We start from the raw sequence: 23,992 nt of genomic DNA, 5'->3' as shown, positions 1-23,992 counted from the left end.
AATGATGTCATGGACCCAGTACCGGGTCCCAGAGTTTAGGACATGGGTGCCCAAAATCGGTCCTGGAGGGCCGGTGTTTTGCATATTTTAGTTCCAACCCCAATTAAAACTAACAAATGAAGGAATCACATTAAAATTTTGTCTGGCTACATCACTTCAACACTACATTCATTCCTTAAAGTTCATGATGTCAAAGTCAGTGGGCAAAGAATGGGACAGTGTTTTGTGGCTGATTGAACACTCTCTATTACCTGAGCATCTATACTGTGAAATCAATAAAGTCAGTTGTGTTTTTGACTACCTCTGAAAGTGGACAAGTTCAAAACACTTCAGAGCCCATTTCAGGTCCACTTGAGATTGGATCAAGAAAAACGTAGGTCTAAACTCATCTGTGAGCATACAATGAGAGGTTGTATGTGCAGTAACAGCATCATTACATTCATCTTACCTCTGTACACGATACACACGAGTCCATGGTGGAACCAGCGCTAGTATTCTTGCTACCAAGTCCACCAAGGCACTGGGAGAGTAGCTCTTATAACGGCCTGTTTTCCACAGCTCATACAGTCCAGTGCCTCGTATCACCAGTGTAGGGTAAAGCTTGAGCCCGTCTGGCCTGAAGGCAGGGTTCTCAAAAAACTCCTGCAGACAGAGACAAATGACGTTTGAAAAAGCAGCGCAAACATGAGACTTAGAGCCAACTATGACCGATAATGATTATATTATTTTCTTATCCACATTCAACACTAAATTTGTAGGCAACACTAGGGCTGAGCAAGTAATTGAAAGGTAATCAAAGAAGACTTTCAGAACCTATAATCGAATTTTTCTAGGACGATTTTTCCAATTACTTTCCCTACCGTGTGTAGAATCAGGTGAGCCTACTCTGTTAAAAGGCTGTGGCTAATTTCTACTTCTGCCGCCATTTTGCAGTCACATCTGATCTCTGGTCAAGTAGGACGATGGACTCATTCTTGAGCCTTACTTTGCACTACATTGATGATGATTGAAAGCTGAGCCAGAGATGCCTTGAGACGACATATTAAAAAATTGTCAGTAAACTATGAAGGAAAAAAATATTAAACAAAAAAATGAAATAATCGTTCATTAATCGTAATCAAGATTTTGATTTTAGGACAAATTGCCCAGCCTTCGGCAACACTGCCTAAACCAAGACCACAGTAGTGTGTTGATATCAAGACATTGCCAAAGATATTACTTCATGACTGATTACTTTAAAACTGGTGATTGTTTAAAAACTAGAAAGAGAAATGCCAACAGTTTTAATATAGATTTGTTTAGAACTATTTTCAATGATAAAAGAGGATAATGGTTTATAAAATAGGCCTAAAATGTAAATGTCCTTAAATATCAACATCTTTTTTATCTGTATAAAATCAATATCATGGTTGCAATCATTGTAATTTGGAAAAAACAAACAACAACAAAACAAAACATTTAAGTATACTGCTTAATAATGCTTTAATAAAATCTTTAAAGGGTACCTATGATGAAAGTCATCCTTTGTAAGCTGTTTGGACAGAACTGTGTGTAGGTATAGCGTGTCCACAGTCATATTGGAGTGATATAAACACAATAAGTTTTTTTTTTTTTAAATTTCCTGACGTTAAAATAAGATCCAAATCCCAGTGATTTTGAGGCCCACCTCAACATGACGTAGGAGTGCGGTTTTCCCCACTGAATTGATTCACAGGTGCCATGTCTCCATAATTACATGTATACACATGTCCACAGAACATGTTTTTGCAAAGAACCTGGGATTAAAACATATTTTACAAGTCTCTGTGATCACCCGCAAGTTTATAACATTTTTGAAACAGTGCATGTTTGTAATAAAGAGTAAAATCGGTTTGCAATTCTTAACCGCTATAATTACTACAGCCACATGATGACAGTAAACGTGCAATTGTTTGTGTGGGTGTATACTCCAACGGCATTTGTGTGAGACTCATTATTTCAGAAAGGCTTGAATAAACTCCACCGCGAATGCATTAAATAAACTTACTTGGTATTCTTGAACTTATTTCAGTCTCCGCGTCTGTCTTAATCACTGACGGCTGTTTATCTAATGCGACACAGGAAAAGCAGACACACACGTCAAAGCGGTGGGCAGGGAGATGAAGCTCATTTGAATTTAAAGCCATGGGCTACAAAAACAGCTATATTGTGATCAGACACCAAAATGGGCAGATTTTGGAGGCTATAAGAAATGATGGGTATTTTGAGCTGAAACTTTACAGACACATTCTAAAAAGTAAAAGCAGTAAAATAAGTGCCCTTTAACGGTGCATTTTGTTAAATAAGATTTTTAAAGTTGCAGGAATTGGTATAAATTTTGGTGACAATTTTGACAAAATGTCAATTTTTTTAAGCTAGCACAACAGTACCAAGTTAAATTAGAAGAAATGTATTGATCACATATACTGTAGTACACAATGTATTGATCACATACTGTAGTACAAAAGGTAGCTGTGGCTCATTGTATGCTGTAAGTTTTGGGTCCACTTTATTTTGATTTTCCATTTGTTAAATTTAAGTTACAATTCATCTACATGCCAACTAATTCTCTTTAGATTATAGACAGAGTGTTAGTTTGGGGTTAGTGCAAGTTGACATGTACTTGAAAAGTTGTCTGTTGAAGGAGCAGTATCAACAGATATTGAGCAGACAGTCTACTAATTCTCAAATGGACCACCAAAATAAAGTGTTACCAATGATTTTGTATTAAAACATGTTATGAAATGTCTGCTGATCCATTTCACCTCAAATAAACCTAACGAATCAAATGTAATTGTAAAACGGCACCATTCATGAATTCACTTGACAAGCTGCTATTTAAAGATTCCTGCTTGCGTCTTCCAAGTAATGTGTAATTGTGCAGAAACTTATTTTACCCTTGTCACTCTGAAAAACCTCAGGGGTCACAGAGCACATTCAGAAACAAAACCATTACAATCAAAGAGACAATCCCAGTGGTCATTTAATTGGCACTGTCCAACTTCCTGACACCCAAGTGAATCATCAGATCGGACACTAGTGTATTCAACCAAAGATCGCATGAGTACAAACCGAACAGTGGCTCTAAATAGTGCAAACAAACATAAATAGTTGCCTTTCAAATGCAAACCAAAATCACGGATTACGAGTCACGACTAGAGCTCCTCCGTACTCTAAGTGAGTGTTTGTGTGATATATTTACGCTGAGTGTTATTTTTTGTGTAGGGAGTGGAGTCTGCACACAGTCTGATAAGTGAGAGGGGAGTCGGATGAGTCAGTAATGGGATTCATTATCAGAGAGCTACGCTTTTTTCCTCCGCATACTCGTCCTGAGATAGCAGCGACAGGTCCCTTCTCCAAAGGTGGAGGGAGGCGTGAGGGAGAGCAAGTGGGCCGATGTGGAAGTGGGAGGGGAAGAGGAGAACACGAGCACTGGGGAAAGCAGGTTAGGGGAGATAAAGCAGGCGAGCGCTGCCGGTGGGTGACACAGGTGAGGTTGTGTGGGCATGTGGTGGTGCAGGAGGAGAGCTGATAGCGCCGGGGTCAGAGACCACCTTCCAGAGCCATTAATCTCCCTCTCTCTCGCTCTGACACACACACATACACACTCCTTATGGCTTTCTATCATGGAGATATCGCAACAGGTGTGGAGAGAGATGAATTATTAAACACTCACACTTTTGTATGAATAATATGCTGAAGGTATTAAAGTAGTAAGGCAATGAGCCGATTATCTTCAAAAAGAAAACTGTACAAAGTGACTATTTCAAGAATAAGCATGAAGCAAACACGGTCAGGAAGGAGAAAAATGGTAGGCGCTTTATGCTGACAAATACCCATTTTCAGTTTGCTGAGATGTGGTCATGATTATATATACAGTATTAGGTATATTATATATACAGTACATGGGAGGGGGAGTCAACCGTTTCGGTAGTAGTTGAGTAATACATGCTTCAGTAAATCAACTTTATGAATGCATTTAAATTAGATCAAATTATTAATCAAATGTATATTTATATTACACAATTCTAATTATTATTATTTAAGAAAGCTGATATTAAAGAATGATTTTTCTTACTATGAAGAGTAAGAAATATCCCCCCCTATACATCTTGTTTTGATGTCCTAATTAGTGGGGGGTCAATCCGCCAGCAAACACCCCAACCCCAATATTAATTCACACCCTGATTTGAAATTTATTTGTCATTAGAATTTATATTTTTGTGTGCACCATATATCAGTTATTTGCCTAAATTATAATAACTCATAATTTTAGCTAGTATTTTAATATCAATTGATTATTGAGTAACATAGCAATAATAAATAATAATTTTATCTGTATCAGACAGATTTTACTGCTAGATTTAAGTCTTAGTTTTCACTATTTCTTAGTTAATGACCACAACATGACAATTAATTGTCTCCCATCACTGACAACAGAATTTTTATCAGTTAACAAGATTAATGTGAACTGTTACACTGTTAACAATTTCCTGTAGAATCTACAGTATTTTACTGGCAGCAGTTAGCTGCTAATTTACTTTAAATCAATTACAGCAAAAATACTGTATTCACATTTACAGCACCATTTATCTGGCTCTATATGTTTTTACAGTATGTTACTTTGCTGTAAAATGTACAGCAGTTTTCACAATGCAACTTTAAAATAGAGTAACATACAGCATAACTGTCAAATACAGTTCATATTACAGTTAAATACTGTGTAATATACAAAAATAAAGGTAAATATCGGATAACAACTAACTTGGTTAAATTAATGATGAAAATATTGAGCTTTTCTCTGTATCAATCAGATTACAACATCAGTTATCTAGTTGGTAACGACTAATGTAATCAGAATAAAATCACTGTGAGCCAGAATTTTAATACTGACTTTTTAAATACCACTGAAAATAACAATTATTGGTATCAGCCACAATTTTAATGTCAGTAATTTATGAGTTAACACTATAAAATTGATCAACCATACAGCCAAAAAACAATATTTGGCTATGTCTGATTCTAAAAGAAACTTTGATAAACATTAATAAAATGGATTGTTTGTACTATTAGCCTCTAATTGCAATGATAATTTGTAGAAACGCAGCTTAAAAAGGGTGTTGCTGTCCAAATATTTGGGAGCCATCAGTAGATTGTAGCAGTGTGGGAGGCGAGTAAGAGCCTCCCAAGGGGAAATGAGGTAGGTGTAAAGTGGCCTTGTTACACCAATGCAAAAACTAAAGTGAAGACTTTTTGCTTCAGAGACACATGCCTTCAGAGACTGGATGACTGCAATAAAAAGTTAATGGCTCTCTTCTACAGTTAAGTGGCATTTATGTGACCGTTAGCGGAAAATATTATTTATATAATTGTACTCATTGAATCACGCTGTTTCTTATGCAACATTAACGTCACTCGCTTCATTCCGGGCTCTTTTGTCCTCCTAATGGGAAATAATCACCAGCTTTAAAATGGCTAAACTCCTGAGATTGTGCACCGACAGCCTTCACTTAAAAAAACATCAAAGAAACCTGTTGGCACCTGAATTTTGCTCCCGGTTGGTGTTTAATACAGTCTTTCAGAGAGAAGCACTTTGAATGGCTTCCAAAGCAGGGTTGCTGATTGGATCTCCATGCCTCGGTAATGAAACCCACCATAATGAATGCTCCATTCACTTCACATAATGAAGCCCCCGATAATGTGAACCAATGCGTCACAGCTGGACACTGACAGAGGCCATAAAAGAGCAGCCTGCCATGGCACATCACTTCACCACTTCATTTACATTCACCCATCATTCCAGCTACGTAACAATTAGCTACTGCACCCGATAAAAGAGGAATGCTCCTCAGGATAATTGTTGTGGTTACGGTGTTTTTGTACTGTACAACCTCTGTTTGAATCCTTACATTATAATCCAGGGCGGTAACACTTTACTTGAAGGGGTGTTCATAAGACGTTCATGAAACTTTTATAATCATGACATGTCATTAAAGTGAAGGAAATTTTATGCACAGATTAGGGCTGCACAATATATTGTTTCAGCATCAATATCAAAATTTGCGCATCTGAAATAGTCACATCACAAGATCTGCAATGTTGAGTGTAAATTATAGTGGACCAGGAGCTACAGAACTGCATTTAATTACTGTATTTAAACAAAATTTATCGAATTTATGAAAAAAAAAAAAATATATATATTCTTTCTTTTTTGTCTTGTTTCTAGTTCAAATATCTACATTTTAAAGTGCAAACAAGATAATATCCAACCCCACTGGCAGATCATTTTGCTTGTTTTAAGGAAAAACTCTTAATTTTGACTTATTTCTTCTGAAAACAATATTTTTACTTGATATTTGTACTAGAAATGAGTGAAAGACAAGCATTTTTTGCATTGTGATTGTTCCATTTCTGTACCTGAACACTGTTGGACTCTTTAGAAAACTGTCAAATAGTGTTATTCAAACCATCTTGTGAAACTGTATTCATATTGCATTAAAATAAAATATTGCAATATCAAATTTTTCCAATATCGTGCAACCCTAGCACAGATATTCGCTCAGTCATGTCATTTTAAAGGGCACCTAGGTTACCCCTTTTTTCAGATTTAATACAAGTCTTTTGCGTCTCTAGAATGTGTATATAAAGTTTCAGATCAAAATACCCATCAGATTTTTCATTATACCTTTTACAAGATGCTGTTTTATACTGATTTCCAGCAGGGGGTGGTTTTGTCGTACTGCGCCTTTAAGCTTTTTCTTTCCCGCCCACTGTTTCTACATGCCTCCTCCCTCAGCTGCGTCAGAAAACAGACAGACTTAAAGGAAGAAGGTCTCACGTAGCGTTTGTGAGATACTACAGTAAGAACTAACCTTTACTAATCAGTATTGTGAAGTTGCATTGATGAGTCACACACAATATCGTTACAAAGTTAACGCGCGCGCACAAACACACACACACACACACACACACACACACACACACACACACACACACACCGCAGATGATACACACACACACGCAGGCAGGCAGACAGACAGAGCGCGCTTAGCCTAGTTAAGGCTAACCTCAAGTGTGGATATCTGTTATGCTAATGTACAAAATAAACCTAATTTAACTTCCACAAACCGGGATTGAAGCGTCTTCTTTTATAATTGTTCTGACACGCGGCTGTGCTGATGAAGTAAAGCTGAAGTAAAACGCTGTAATTAATTACACATATACTCTGTTTTAAAACACTTTAAACATGTGAAACTTACTCTTAATCACATTTGATGATGATTGATGATCCTAGCGAACAGAACAGACCTTTTATTCCCGGTTGCTTTGCGTATGTCTGCCTGGTCTTGTTGACATATACACGCGACTACCGGAACATGTTAATGCGCGCAGCTGTCAATCAATTCGGTGGGCGGGGGGAAATCGCACACCTACGTAATGGTGCGATCGATTTGAAAACAGCTCCAATTGGCCGACCCTTTTTTTTGTAGTTAAATTGAAAAAAAAGGACTGGGTGTGTTCATATCACCCCAGTATGACGGTCTATACACTATACCAACACACAGATCTGTCCAAAGAGCTTGAAAAGTAGATTTTTTACCATAGGTGCCCTTTAAATTCCAAAGATGACATTGAGTACGTTTACATGGACACCAATAATCCAATTTTAATATGATAAAGACAAAACTCTGATTAAGAGTCTACCATGTGAACAGTGATTTTTGATTACCTTAATCTGAATAGAGTAATAATCGAACAAAACAGAAATCGAATTAAGACATGCGGAGTATGTCGATTTTAGTCACATTATTGAAGATTTTTAACAGTATCATTAAAATTTAAATGTAATTTTAATTACAAAATCAGCCTGTACCACTGTAGTTAGTAGTAGTAATGACGGTGTTATTAAATTCCTTAAATATCTGTGCACTGTAAAAACACAATTCTACACAATTTCTTGATGTTGTCCAAACACAAATCAATTAATTTAACTTAATCGTTTTTACAAATTGTAGTAGATTGAACATAAAACAATTAAGGTGTCTTAAAAAAAACTTTAAGAATTGTGTTGTTTTAACTTATTTTAAATAAGTAGTTTGAACGAGCAGCAAAAGTAATTTGAGTGTAATGACTTCATGACGATTCCATCATGTTTATGACAGACTTATGACAAGGTACATTGTCTTGATAATGTCAAGTTGTCACGACAGACAAAAACAGATCGTGATGTATTTGTTTATGTCAAGTTGTCATAAACAATATCATCTTAGCAATTAAAATCTCATAACTGAGCGAATGACACCTGTTATAAACATGTATAAAATCCATATGCCATGTCATCATTCTAAAAGTTTAATGACAGTCTTATGAACCCCCCTTCAAGTAAAGTGTTACCTCTAGGGCTGTGTGATTCAGAAAACCATTTCATTTTGCTATACATTTTTCCACTTTATACCTTCTAAAGATATTTTCTAGTTTCATTTCTAACGCGGATGCCTGTGGGCAGTGATGACGAAAATGGCTCAGCAGTTACTTCCAGTGTCAAAGTTAATAGAGCATCTGAAAGCTAAATGGAAATTTCGGATATCCCGACAGCTTTTTCACAGAAACGTTGATTAATTGAACTCCTTCAGCTGATGAAAGTGACATTTTGTAAACCACCTGCATATCCTGTGAGGTTTACAGAGATAACTCTGTGCATTTAAATAACCAAATGCATGAGGATTGGGCTGCCTGCCGCTCAGCTCCTCACTTCATTTACATTAAAAGAGCTTACAAAATAAACAGTTATAAGCAGCAAGGCCTTGAATTACAATGTACTACTACGCATAATCCTTTTGAAGCTTATGGTTAAGTCTTATTTGAAGAAACGGTTTTAAGCGTGATTACTGAAGTGACACTTATGAAAGTGAAAACTGCGTCATTATTTCCTCACCCTTGCATTGTTATTGTATTCAAGGGAACACCAAAAAGAAACTTTAAGAATGTTAAGTATTGTCTTCCTAAAGAAAAGAAGAAAAAAAACCACCATAAAATATCATTGTGGTATAGTGCAAGTACTCTGAAGACATACAAAAGTTTTCTCACAATTTACTCAGTCACAAGTTTTTCCATACCTTTGAGTTTCTATTTTCTGTTGACCACAAAAGACTCAAACCTTTGAGTTTCTTCATTTGAACAGGAAATAAGATATTTTGAAGCAAGAATATACACAAAAAAAGATATTTTTAAGAAAGTTTAAACCATGGAAACCATTGACTTCCATAGTATTTCATTTTCCTACAATGAAAGTCAATTGTTTACATAGTTTAAAAATATTTTTTTTTGTGTATTTTCTTGCTTCAAAATATCTTATTTTCGGTTCAAACGAAGAAACTCAAAGGTTTGAAACAAGTAAAGGATGAGTAAATAATGACAGAATGATCATTTATTGGTGAACCCTTTAAATTGTTATTCACTGTAAATGAATCTGTTTGACTGTTAAAAAAATAAATAAATAAATCAGGTTTAACACAGTTATGAGACACACAAAAACCAGAGGCTAATATTTGTTGTACATAGAAGTTTAGGTTGGAAAGCTTATCAAAACGTTTTTGCACTGTTTGAAAAGTGTCTTCTGCTCACCAAGGCTGCATTTATGTGATCAAAAATAAATAAAAACTTGGATGCAAAAATCTGAAAATTCTGTGAAACAATATTTATAGTGTAATAGTGTGAAACAGTATTGGAATCCAAACAAGCTTCCCATTTATGTTTTAAATGTGATTTATTCCTGTCATGGTGAAGCTGAATATTTAGCAATCACCACTCCAGTCTTCAGTGTCACAAGATGCTTCAGAAATCATACTAATATGCTGATTTGGTGAGCATGAAACATTTCTTACTTCATCAATAATGAAAATAATTGTGGCTCTTAATATTTTTGATGAATAGAAAGTTCAAAAGAACACCATTAATTTTTACTTCGCAACAAAAATGTATATAAGTCTATGAGTTTTATTTGCTAATTTAATGATATTTCAATGGTGTTTTCTGTTATTTCTCAAGTCTACATTTTGCTAAACAAAAGAAAAAAGTCTATGGAACAAAATGAAATATTGTAAATGATGAGAACAGGTTCAATGTTAAGTGAACTATCATGAATTTTCTCATTTTCACATAAAAATATCCAGTAGGATGACCAGTAAGAACATTCCACACACACAAAAAAAATATGATACCTTAAATGAGCTAAATCTCAAAAGTATTAAGTAAAATAATTCTGTCATCTTTTACTCATCCTCCACTGTCCAAATTAAACATGTTTGACTTTCATTCTTATGTTGAACACACCACAAGAACACTGAAATATGTCTGGAGTTGGTAGCCATTGACTTCCACAGTTTGTTTGTTTCTCACTATGGATATAAATGGCTATACTATAACAGTGTTTCCTCTAGGATTTTTTTCCAACTATAGCAGCATACCTTTTTTTTTTTTTTTTTTTTTTACACAGATCTACCACCTACCTGTGGCGTTATTTCAGTGACAAATGTCGTGAGCGCAGTATTACAATTCGAGATCACATTTATGTAATAGCCTACAGCATGCGGATCTCTTTGCTTGCGCGCCAATTTTCTCTGCTCGTGCACAAAACTTCTTGCACGTCCCCTCAAATATAAGCTGCTTCAAGAGCTCGCAGATCTTCTTGTGTGCTCTCAAATAAACGCTGCTGAAGTGCGATTTAGTGTGTTTATGTAACAAGTATGTCTCCAGCATTTAATAGATTTGCAAGGAATATTTTTATGAATGTCTCTAATAGACCCACAGAGCCATATTAATGTGTCCTGAAGTAAAGTGAAACGGCTAAATGTCGTGTTTGCTGGCCTCACGCAACATGCACCTATCAGTCAGCCAGTCAGCATGTAACCTTTACGAGGTAAACAAAAAATGCACAGCACTACTACGGTTACAGAGAAGTTTGCACTGTTTTAATTCATTCATCTTTTAATATGTTTAGGTGCGATATTACCCGCTATTAAAAAAATTAAATGTTTTGAATGAGAAGCTGTAATGTAGCTATGTAGGGATGAAGTTTGTCGTGGCGCCCCACCATGGAAGAATGAATGTAGCGAAAAGCATGTATAATATTTAATATCCATCTACATACCTCTGGTTATTAATAGCAAACTGTACATATATTCATCTCTTATAAATCTGTTCATCCAACGGTAAATATCACCATAGCTTTTCTTTATTTACACTTTATAACTTTTACCTGTATCCTGCACTTGCTGCTATTGCACTCCTGGTTAGACCTAAACTGCATTTTATTGCCTTGTACATGTGTAATGACAATAAAGTTGAATCTAATCTAATGTAATCTATAACTTTCTAAAAAGATCTTCTTTTTGGTTCAGCGGTTTATAACAATCTCATAAGGGTTTTATAAGATGTTTAAGAATGTTTTTTTTGTGGTGGGGGGTTGACCATCCCTTTTACAATTTATGCCATTTTTACATTGTTATACTAATCCAGGAAGTACTCACTATAAACTGCTCCACGTCTCTTTCCATGCCAACATTGGGTAAGTCTGGCATCATGTGAGCAACAACTTTAAATCCAGCATCCTTAGCAAGGTGGAAAGACTCACACACAGCCCGAACTGTGTGTCCTCTGGAAAAGGAACATACACATGCAAAATAACATAAGACACATGCATCTCCAAAAAATATAATCACCCAAAGTTTTGACTGAAACACTGAAATTAAATCTAACAAGAACAATACACATTGTTCGGTGATGAATTAAAAATACCTCTTTATTGGCTATAAGTTAAGGATCTATGCACAGGTTAAATTCCACCGTCCTTCAAAGCACATTGATGACCAAAGGGTATAAAGGCAGTGTAATTATTAGCACAGTGATTATCAAAGTCTCCTGATGCCTTGTGGCGATTCCTAAATGACACATAATCAAGTAAGTAAACTGCAATTACCAACATGAGCAGAAACTGCTCAAATAAAATGACTCACTTGAAGTCTTAACACCACTCATCTTACTCTATGGCTTCTCCTAATAAAGTCCTTGATGTTAAAAGCATTAGACGCTGACCTGTTGGTATCCCGAGCAACATCCTCATAAACACTCTGTACGCCGATCTCCAGTCTGGTGCAACCGTAGCCCAGCATGTCACTCAAGTGTCTCTTCAGACAGTAGTCGGGTCTGGTCTCAATCGTGATGCCCACACATTTGGTGTTACTGCGCTCAGAGTACCTGATGAAATAAATATTAACTTAGAAATTCGGATGCTATGTTATACATTTGATGCATTTTTATCAAATGCAAGTGTTATAAAACTAAAACAGACAAATTAAGAATACATAGGGCTCTATTTTAATGATCTAAGCGCAAAGTCTAAAGCGCTTGGTGCGAAAGCATTAAGGGCGTATCAGATTCCACGTTTGCTATTTTAAGGTGGGAAAAATACGGTTTGCGCCCCGGCGCATGGTCTAACAGGGTTGTGCTTATTCTCCTAATGAGTTATGGGTGTGTTTTGAGCATAACATGCATTAAACCAATCAGATTCTCATCTCACATTCCCTTTAAGAGTCAGTTGCGTTGTGCTATGCTATGCATTTGCTATTTACATTGTGGACTTTGAAAGTGGAAAAACTGAATGCTTAACTAGCAAGAAAACAGAGCATCTGCAGCACAAGAAGAAAGAATGAGCCTTCACCATTTGGCCTCTTTACTTCCTACTTTACTCCATTATTTTTGTGGATAAGGAAACGGTGTTCCATGCACTCCACTGAAGACCTCCATAACCTACATATTTAATTTAGTTTGTTAAGCGCAAAGATTTAAAAACTATTTCTAAATTCAGTTCTGAGCAAACAAATAAATGAACAATAAAAACGAAGTGTGGTCAAAAAACTGAGTGATGTATACATATCCAAAACCTGACAGGAAGACAAATCTAAACTTGTTTTTATTAAAACAAATATAAAAATACATATAATAAATAATATTAATACTATAATTAACATTACACAAATGCAAATTGCCATGAATAAACTGACAGTGGTTTTTATATTTATGTAGAATTTTTTTTTTTTGTAACATTTTAATCCTTTAATATTTTTTCATAGGTAAAGCTATTTGTGTATTGCTGACCATCCTGTGTGTATTAAGCAATGTGTATGCATTTGGACCTGCATAGGCGCATAACTAATGCGCTCTGCAATGGACTTTAGACCAGCTTTTAGTTGGTCAGTGGTGCAGTCGTTCAGTTTCTGAAAATAGCAAGGCGTCAACAATGTGCCTTAACACACCTCCTTTCTAGTCCAGCACACCCATGAGTCCACAAAGAGGTGCAAATGGATTTGCTATTTAAACAACCTGGCGCAAAACGCAAGTGCATGTTGCACTGGTCTGAAAATAGCAACAAATCATGCCATACACGTCTTGTGCCTTATTGCACCGGGTGCATGATAGGGTCCATTGATTAATAATGACATCTTATAATGGAATTAAAAGAGGTCACAACAATTCAAATTTTAAATAATTGCTGAAATTCCATTTCTGAATCACGATAAATGTATCACAGTTTTATCATAAATTAGCAGCACAACTGATTATTACTTGAACAAATCAGCTTATACTTCGGAAGAATCATTTGACGCCAAAGAGTAACGACTGCTAAACAATTCAGGTATGCTATAAATTAATAATATTAATGCTGAAATGAATAAATTACATTTTATAATGGATCACAATAATAATACATTTAAATGGTCATACATTTTTTTCCTTATTTTTTAATATTACTCTTTTAATGTATTTTTAAATCAATTAAATGTTACTTAGCAAACACAAGAAACTTTTTCGTATGCATTACAGTTACTGATGATTATACATAAACTCCCATATATGATAGAAGCAATCTACAAAATGTACATAATATTGAATACTAAATACTTACTTATTTATAATAATGAATACATATTATTAATAACAGATAAACTTAACAAAAACCTTTCTAAAGTATCTGGTGTTGAAATGAAACCATATCACGACTGAATTGGCGTCATCTGGCCGACTGAATATACTTGCATAAATTTAACACTAATTCTGAACTATGTGGTTTTTAGCCTCCTGTCACGCCTGACATTGTTCTGAAAATTTAATGGACGTTTAATAACCTAAAAACTCTTTCTGTCCGCTCAGCTCTTGTTTCTTTCTCCAGATTTCAGACAACGCAGTTATGAAACCAATGGAGTGTTTCTCATTTCTACTTCTTCTCTTTATTTTTTTCTCCCTCACACACACAGACAAACACACACACACACATCCTCCGCCGAGATAAGCAATGTGCCTGAAATCGAACTGTTGTCTCCCCCATCTCTGGCTGATTAGCTGCCGGAACAATTATGGCAATCGTGTCATCTTAACAAACCTGCTGATAAGCTGTGGTGTGCCGACAATCCTGTGGACGCCTGTCTATATACACACTCACACAAACACATACACACTCTTATCAAGAAAATAAATATAATAAAAAACCTCAGGAATAAACTAACAGCGCCCTGCAGTGGCAGTCTATCACAATCTTACAATCAGTTTTACGTCAAAACATTGGCCTTCCTTACGGAAATAATTTTACTTTGGAGGTCAACAGCATCACAATAGCGTCACCACTTAGCCCAAACTGATGCCTTTCTAAAAATCATTTGGCTAGTGTCACAGAGGCTAGTGTAAAAATATTTAAAGGGACAGTTCACTAAAAATGTTTATTTTGCTCATTTACTCACCCTCAAGTTCTGTAAGATATTTAAAAAGTAGATATTTTGAAGAAAGCTGAAAACCTGTAACCATTAAATTCCATAGTAGAGAAAACAAATATTATGGAAGTCAATGGTTACAGGTTTCCAGATTTCTCAAAAATAACTTCTTTAGTGTTTAACAGCAGAAAGAAAGTTAAACAGGTTTGGAACATGTAAAAGGTGTGTAAACAGAATTCAGTTATTCATTTAAATGCAAAAAAATAATTTATTTGCTTGGTTAGTTGAGTTAATGTCAGCCTAACTGTTAAATGAGATATCAGGAGATGTGGCTAATAACTGACTTTATCTTGTCGTGATCATTTAAGCAAAGAGTTTAAATGCCACCTTCTGTCTCATTGTTCTGTGACTAGTCAGAAAACAGAGCCAATGCAGCTGCTCAGACTGCTCAAAAACACCAGTTATTCTTCTAAACACTGACATGCTGCTACATCTGCCCAACAGGGGGGGTTGGCACCGTGCTGTAACTGATCCAAGACCAGTATTTGTTAGTTCTGCCAATATGGACTTAAATGATCCAACAACAAAAAGCACTGATTCCAGATCAGAGCTTATTAAGTGGTGAATTTCCTCAGACGGACATAAGACAACACAGCTGCTCAATTCCCCTCTAACTGCTCCATTTAACTCCCGCACTTTAATTCCTGCACGTAACGGCTGATCTCAGACCACTTGTTTAATGGCTTGAAAACAAGTGCATTTATGTATAATTACTACTGACGCAAATGTGAGCAGGTATTTATGAAATTTGCTCTTTTTATTGAGATGTGATAGCAGAAAGAATCAAAACATAAAAAGTGATTAAAGGAAGGGAGGGGTGAATGAGAAAAGAAGTCAGGAGGACTCAATATCTTTTTTTCTCTCATTAGTTCAAGTTCAAATTTCAGCCAAATTAATTTTATATATGAATCACCCCATTTTGGGCAACACAGTGCCTCAGTGGTTACAACTGTCCCCTGGTCGCTGGTTCGAGTCCCGGCTGGGTTTGTTGGCATTTCTGAATGAAGGTTTGCATGTTCTCCACGTGTTCGTGTGGGATTCCTCTGGATGCTTCGGTTTCCCCCACAAGTCAAAACACATGCGGTATAGGTGAATTGAATTGAATAAACTAAATATGGCCGTAGTGTATGAGTGTGTGTGAATGAGTGTGTATGGATGTTTCCCAGTACTGGGTTGCAGCTGGAAGGGCATAAGCTATAAAACATAAGCTGCATAAGTTGGTTCATTCCGCTGTGGCGACCCCTGATAAATAAATGAATCACCCCATTTCAACATTAAACTATCTGCTTTCATCAAATTCTCGTTAATAATTTAGTAACGCTACTAAACGACTGTCTGTAACTGCATTCTTCTTTTTTTTTTCTCAAATCTAAATATGTTATACATAAACTTCTGCGTGTCTCTCTCTTTTTCCCATTTGTGATTGTTTGTTGATACTTTGCTTTTTCCCCCAAAGGATTTGGAGAGGTAAATGTCATGTGACTTACATTCTTACAACACTTAGTGAACCTGTGTAAAGACACACCAGGTTTAGGAGTGAGCGCTGTCCTTGTATTTTTCTACTTGGTTAGATTAGAGTAGCTAAATTAGGGCGCGCAAACGCCGAAGACTTGCTTTCGATTATTGTTTTTAGCTAGGGAAAAGGGTTCTACTGAGTTAGTTTGATTTTTGATTTTGTTATTTTCTTTTTTCAGCACCACTTTTGTCCTTGACAGTTTTTGGATTATTTTTGTCGGTGTAAAAATTGTATATAATTTACCTTTTGATGTCAGTTGTTGTGGGTGTCACGGTGGCTCAGTGGGTAGAAAAATTGCTTCACAGCAAAAAGGACACTTGTTCAAGTCTCGGCTGGGTCAGTTAGCATTTCTGTAAAAAGTTTGCATGTTGCTCTGGTTTCCCCCACAAGTCTAAAGACATGCTATGTAGGTAAGCTAAATTGTCCGTAGTGTTTGTGTGTGAATAAGTGTGTAGAATTGAATTGAATTGAATTTTATTTGACAGATTTTAGACAAACTGTACAAAAAATATTCCATACACTTTGTTAAAAAAAACTGTCGAGGATAAAAACACAATAAAGCCCTGGGCTTATTTCCATTGTGGTCCTCTGTTAAATAAAAACAATGTATGGCTTCAAAATACTAATGAAGAATAAAACAAACAGTCGCCACAGCGGTACGAACAGCCAACCTATCCAGCACAATGTCCCTCCAGCCGCCAACCTATTCACACTCAAGTAACATAATTTAAAAGATCCTCATCCACCATGCAAAACTAATTATCCTCATCAAACAACCATCTTTTAATAGCTTTTTTGAACAACCTTAAATTTTTTATTTCCTTGATTGCTTTTGGTAGTTTGTTCCACATGATTGCACTTGTATATAAAAACATATTTTTCCCCACTAAACTTCTAAATTTAAATAAACAAATATTAAAATCCCAACTCCTAGTACTGTATGAATGCTGTTGCCTCACCATTTGAAAATAGTTCATCAAATAGCTAGGAACCACATTATTAAACATTTTACGTACCATTCACAGTTTTAAAAAACACACTCTATTACTAACAGTTAACATACCTAATTTATTAAAAGACTCTTTGTGCAAATGTGCTCTAGGATGCATTTTTAAAATTATTCGTACTAATTTATTTTGTGCCTTTTGCAATTTCTTCTTCAAATTTTGTGAGCAGCTACTGTACCAAAATGACGTAGCATAATCAAAATGGGGTTGAATTAAAGCTCCTGCCAACAATTGTAAAGAATGAACATCCAAAAGATCAGATTGCCTTGCTAAAAACCTAATTTTTCCACATATGTATGGATGTTTCACAGTGATGGGTTGCAGCTGGAAGGGCATCCGCAGCGAAAAACATATGCTGGATAAGTAGGCGGTTCATTCCGCTGTGGCGACACCAGATTAATAAAGAGACTAAATAGAAAATGAATAAATGAATGAATGAATAAATGGTTTTTGTTGTTATCTATATTACTCATCTTTATTACTACTATTTTCTGTTTATCTTTGGTTTTGTTTAATATATTATTATTTTTTTTTTTTTTTACAAATTATAAATTATTCTTTTTTTGCAGTATTATTGGTTGATGCACAGTTTCGAATCACACAGAATGGTCACAATAAAAATGTTACTTCAGTCCCTAGATTAACATCGAGAAGTCGTAACAAAAGTTTATAATAACTTGAAGCCTGTAATATATATATATATATATATATATATATATATATATATATATATATATATATATATATATATATATATATATATATATATATATATATATATATATATATAAAACTGGCACTTGCTTTTGCTGGGAAAATTTAAGTGTGGTTTATTTATTTACTTATTTTGAGAGGATCATGTGCTTATGATGGAACATGTCTGGTACCGCCTCAGCTCCGTTTATTGCACCAATCAGACGAATACTGACACACTATAACCAGAGTTTTCCACTTCAGTCATCTTCGTCTTGAAGAATCCTCCTTTCCAACCCTACGCCTCCCCTTTTCCTGATAGGGCAGCACGGCAGCCCAGTGGTTAGCACTGTTGCCTTACAGCAAGAACGCCAATGGTTCGGCATCTTCACCGGGCCGGTTTCTGTTTAGAGTTTGCATGTTCTCCACATGCTCTTTTCCACGGGTTTCCTGGTTTTCTCCCACTGTCCAAAGACATACACCTTAAGTAAATTGACTATTCAAAAGTAGCATTCTAAGACAAACTCTTAGCCAGCTATATCTCAGCACGTTCACAAGCAAGGGAGTTCGAGACCCACCTGAGCTTACACTTCCTTTCGTTTGAAGGACGAGAGGGGAGCCCGGGGTTCGAGGATATTCTGAGCTCAGGGCCCTCTCCCAGGACAGCATACTAACTACACTTTATTATCAATCATCAGCTAAGTGTGAACTCTTGAAAGAATATGACGTTTGACTACATGAGGCCAGTGAAATTAGGAGTGAATGCAAACATCCACAATGCTAAGATTAAAAGTTTTTTTTAAAGGTGCTATAGAAAGAAAAAACTGGATATACAAAGACAAAGCTAAACAAGAGTTGAGTATGTGGAAATGGCATACATTGAGCTGCAAACACCACCGTTTCCTCATTCTCATGCAAATATGAGTAGTGTAAAATCGTTGCGTAAAAACAAGCCAATCTGAGAAAAAAACAACAACTGATGTTACTCATGGCATCATTAATATGCATGTTCCAGGCAGAGTTTGATTGGCCACAAGATTTCCTAGCGACATTAAAACAATTATAATATTTAAATCTTATTTTAAGTTTAACACAGCTTATTATATTTACTATGTATATGGGACTCTTATTTTCAGAATGGGATAGGCATTAGCTCTTTGCCATTAGTGTGTTGGAGAATCAAAACATGATCCATCTTTTATATGTGTGCGCGATTTTAAGAACAAGCTATAAGTTTTATGGCCGCAGCTCACTTAATAGCTCTCGGCATCACAATAACAAGGGTTACTGAATTCCATACACAGCCCTTTAAAGTTGACTCCAAACAAACATGTGATGATAGATAACAGAAATCACCCCAACTAATTCTCACGAAGACAAGCGCATCATGTCTCAAACAGTGTTGTCTTTCCCAAGGCACAACACCAGCTGGTGATTGACTGTTCGTTGCCCTCTCCTGGCCCTGAGAATTTGTGCCACGAAGCTCATAATTAAGACTGGCCTGATTCTATCACTCAAACAAAGTTTATCATGGGCTGCTGGTACCTGACAGCTTCGGTGACGTTGTTAGACGTGTGTCCTGACAGCGCGTCATGGAGGTTACGGATGAAATAGTCCCTGTACTCCTCCGGCAGAGCCATGAATGTGCCTCCCATCACAATGAACTCCACTTTATCCACGCTGTGTCCCAGCTGCTTGAGCTAGATGTGCAAACACAGCAGCGCAATGACATTAACAGCATTTAAATGAGCGGAAAAGCTGAGAGGATCATCAAACCTGCAGATCTACACCGTAAAAAACAAAACCATTAAGTAGCTTTTATGATGCCTTACGATTTTCACTGTACAGCGCTGATGAATTATGAACTGTGAAGATGACTCACCTGTTCTACTCGGTGCCTAGTCTGGAGGTAGGGATCGTATCGTGCACGGATGGCTCTCATTGATGTGGGCTGAGTGAATAGATGATCAAAACCAAGCGTACTGAATGACACCAGTGCAAAACTCATAAAAACATCTGTGATAGTATTGCTTTGGGAAACAGAAGGACAATTACCTCGTATCCTGTGTATGACTGTGTGGAATATTCAAAATCGGAGTCTGGACCCCCAGGGCAATAGCTGTTTGAGGACATGAAAACAAAAACAACAAACATCAAAAGTGAGGCCAGGTTTGTCATTAAGGTCATAAATGTCTCCACTACAACTGGAACACAATGTTTATTGCTTGAACCAGATGCAGGACATCATTTTGAATATGTACTGTAAAATATTCATGATGCAGATCTTTGGGATGAACAGCTTGTGTTGTGGGTTTGCTCATTTTTTAGTCATTTTGTACACAATAATGGGCTGAATGAATACATGTTCACTACTGTTTAAAAGTGCAGGGTCGGATTTTTGTTTTACTGTTTTTGAAAAACTGAAATATACCACTTTACAGTAAAATAACTCTTTTGTATTAACGGTTTCCAGATTAAATGTACTTTTTATGCAAATAATTTGTTCCAGTCTTTAGTGGCAGGTGATCCTTCAAAAATTCTTCTAATATACTGATCTGGTAGTAGGGCTCCACAATAATTACCAAGTAAGGGTATTGGGCAACACACTTGGGAAAGTTGATGGATCACTCACCGACCTAATTAAAGCACAGTTACATTGTCAAAATCAATGTATCATTATTTTAAACACTTTAAGCACAATTTTTTTTCATGTGCAAGAATTTATGTCCGGGAATTTATGTTTTGTGTGTTGTCTTCAATGTAACAAAAAGTATGCTTTTAACATTTGTTTTACATTAAATATGTAAACACATTTTGCCAATATAAGCATCTTGGTTTGTACAAGCAACAGGTGATGGTGCCTTTAGTGAATATAAACATCTGAGAAAGAAAGTAGATGTGCATTATTATACGGAGTCTGCGTATTTTTGCATTAAAATAGCTGCATGCTAATTTAGAATGTGTCTGTGTTTAGTATTACATGGATAAATCACTCATAAAAATTCTTCCATAGTATATTGCTTTTCCTCCCATTTTTTTATTTTTTCATTTTTTTTTTTAAACAAGAAAATCCTTAGCGCTGAGAATATATATATATATATATATATATATATATATATATATATATATATATATATATATATATATATATATATATATATATATATATATATATATATATATATATATATATATATATATATATTGGAATTCTACAAAATATTCACTATAATCACAGACAGTTTGGCAAAACCAGGACACATTTTTTAATTATTTAATGTTCATTGCTTAAAACTGATAATGTATTTTTCTCCTGGTGTTAATTCCAAATAATAATTCATTTTAAAAAGACAATCTTTTAAACAGTTACGTAAAAGCAACACAAGGCAGAGTTTTTACGTTTTCATGAACAGCAAATTCAAAGACTTTTCATGAATTTTTAAAGCACCATTAAGTTTAAATCAAGCACCTTTATTATTCATACCCAGCGAATGTAGTGGCATAAACGTCCTTCTTGTACTTAACATTACACTTAATATTTACATTAAAAATGAGGAATTTTCAGAAACTGACTGATTTAAAAAGTCATGTTCAAGGAACTTAAATAAAAATGTAGAATTCAATACTGGTAATGTTCAAATATGGTTTCTGAAATATTGATCAAATGTGCATACGTTGCCATTGTTATTGTGCAAGATTTAAATGTAAGATTTTTCATTTAGGAATTTTACATTTTATTCTTTTTGTCTTTGACAATAATAATAAAAATAATAATAATAATACATTTTTTTGCCTTTGCGGTAACTTAAGGACACTGTACAATAAAACAAAAGCAATAAGAGAACAAGAAAAACATAAAAAGTGTACACAACTAGTGCAGATACAATTAAGTACTAAAAGCCAACTTGAAATTGAGTGCAATTGTTAAAAATAAAACCATAAATTTAATTTCAAATTTAATTCAAGCACTTTCAAGGACCCAAGCTTGTTTTTAAGTACTTTCCAGTGCTTGAATCAATATGTCTGAAATGAAAGTCTTACAAGAAATGTGGGAAGTCTGACATAAGACATGTTATGCTAGACATACTCACACACAGATGTTGCCAGTGAAACTAATGTGTGGACAGCGATGAGGCTTGCACATCACAGCAACGACTGCAATCTACAAAAGAAATATTTTAAAAATATATAAAAATACTAAAATTATTTCTACATTACAATTTACATCACCTCCCAAAAAATAAACATCAACCCATCATTACCCCACTGGCTGTGCGGATGGGTTTGGCTTTCAACTTTGGTACCAATGCTCTGCGATAGTGTGGTGGTACTGCAGCAATGATGTCCACCAGCCGTGGCTGTGCGGAGAGGCCGTATTTAGCTGAGGTCTTTGTCTTGACCCTATAAAGACATGATTTTATCTGTCAATGTCTTTAAATAAACACTTACAATTGTGCTTTTGAAACATAAGCTGCATCCCAATTTGCATACTAGTAGTATAGAAGTAGGAAAACTTGCATACTCTTCTGTTGCACACTCAAAAATATATACTTTCTTCACACGAAAAGTACATACTTTTAGGACGTAGTACAAGTATGCAAACTGTGACACAGCAATAGAATTAGTACATCTTTTAAAATGCACTGACTTGTTCAGATTAATATCTTTTCCTTCTTCATGGGCCTCAACCAACTGCTTGATGACGTCTGCTATTGTCATCATCATCAGTTCTGCACGACTCAAGTCACCTGACGTATAAAACAAACCATTAAATTAAACAGACAAGTCATATTGGGAAAAACGCCAAACTCTGTGCTCTTCTCGGCCTCAGAAGAAAGCATCAATTGATGTTAAGTTGGATTTATATTTGCACATTTAAACTTTCTACCTAATAATATAATTTCAAAAATGTATTATTTGCCATTTCTAAATAGGGAAGTCATATTAACAGTCAATGACAATCAAAAAACAATATTATTCACAGTCAGTTAGATAGTGCTCATGTTGTTTTGAAGTCATTCTTACATGCGATTTTAGACCGAATATTCAAAGTAGCATGGTAAAGAATATAGGGGCCGTGTCACAAGTTGTAACTCTTCAAAAATGAACTAATGTGTGAATATAAAACCACCTTTACCTCAATAAAGTGTCAAGATACCTGTCACAATGGTAAAGAATTAAAGTATAGAATTACTTTAAATAGACTGACAGCTTTAACTATTAACATTAACTTAAGGTTTAACCCCAAATGCTTTAAATAAACACCCTGGCAGACATTTGGCTTGCTTATTTGGAGTAAAATAGCACGCATTATTATACTTTGATGATAACTAACCAGAATTTTACTACAAATAAACCAAAAAATCATGGTTACTGAGGTTTGGTAATCTCATGGTAGGCTAACCAAAAATCACAATAACCAATAAGGCTTTGCTACACAATAACCACATGGCTGCTTACTACAGTTTTACTATAATAAAATCATGGTAGTTCTGCATTTATATCTCCTCAACAAAACATACCCATAAGAAAGGTACATTTAGTAAGCAAACATGTGCATTTAATCCCTCCAACTTTTTGTCAAGCTGTTATTTTAATATTGACGAACATTGCCAGATCAACAAGTTTTTATCGTAACTATATAACGTAACATTCTCCTTAATATTAAATCAAACACAAAGCTGTTAATATATGATGGAAGATTAGTTTTTACAACATGCTTTCAGCAGCAACGTAACAGAATACGCCCAGCTAAAAATGAGCAAATAATACTTACTCTTCTTTTTTGGCTTTCCCATCTTAGACACAATCTACAAACACTCCAGCTCTCGTACCAGATAAAGACTAAAACGCGCAGTTATTTACTTCATGAACTCGCAGATAATATTGTCAACATCTGTTAACATGCTACACTCTTCCGTAAAACGAAAACGTGT

General features: G+C 35.4%; 1 protein-coding gene across 3 annotated transcripts in view; it reads right to left on the bottom strand.

The window, feature by feature from the left end:
- elp3 (elongator acetyltransferase complex subunit 3) overlaps positions 1-23,992 on the bottom strand; it is a 29,943-nt gene extending 5,951 nt beyond the window's left edge. The window contains 10 exon segments of one of the 3 annotated variants that reach the window (NM_001014322.2): positions 449-642; positions 11,547-11,673; positions 12,112-12,273; positions 19,602-19,756; positions 19,939-20,007; positions 20,112-20,175; positions 22,148-22,218; positions 22,319-22,457; positions 22,705-22,804; positions 23,833-23,982. In NM_001014322.2, coding sequence (NP_001014344.2) covers positions 449-642; positions 11,547-11,673; positions 12,112-12,273; positions 19,602-19,756; positions 19,939-20,007; positions 20,112-20,175; positions 22,148-22,218; positions 22,319-22,457; positions 22,705-22,804; positions 23,833-23,854 — 1,103 coding nt within the window. In that variant the 5' untranslated portion in view covers positions 23,855-23,982. 3 annotated transcript variants of the gene reach the window in all.

The sequence above is a fragment of the Danio rerio genome, chromosome 20 (genome assembly GCF_052040795.2).
Source record: "Danio rerio strain M-AB ecotype USA chromosome 20, GRCz13ab, whole genome shotgun sequence".
Taxonomy (NCBI): domain Eukaryota; kingdom Metazoa; phylum Chordata; class Actinopteri; order Cypriniformes; family Danionidae; genus Danio; species Danio rerio.
Note: the sequence above shows the minus strand (reverse complement) of the source record. Positions and strands in the feature narration are given on the sequence as shown.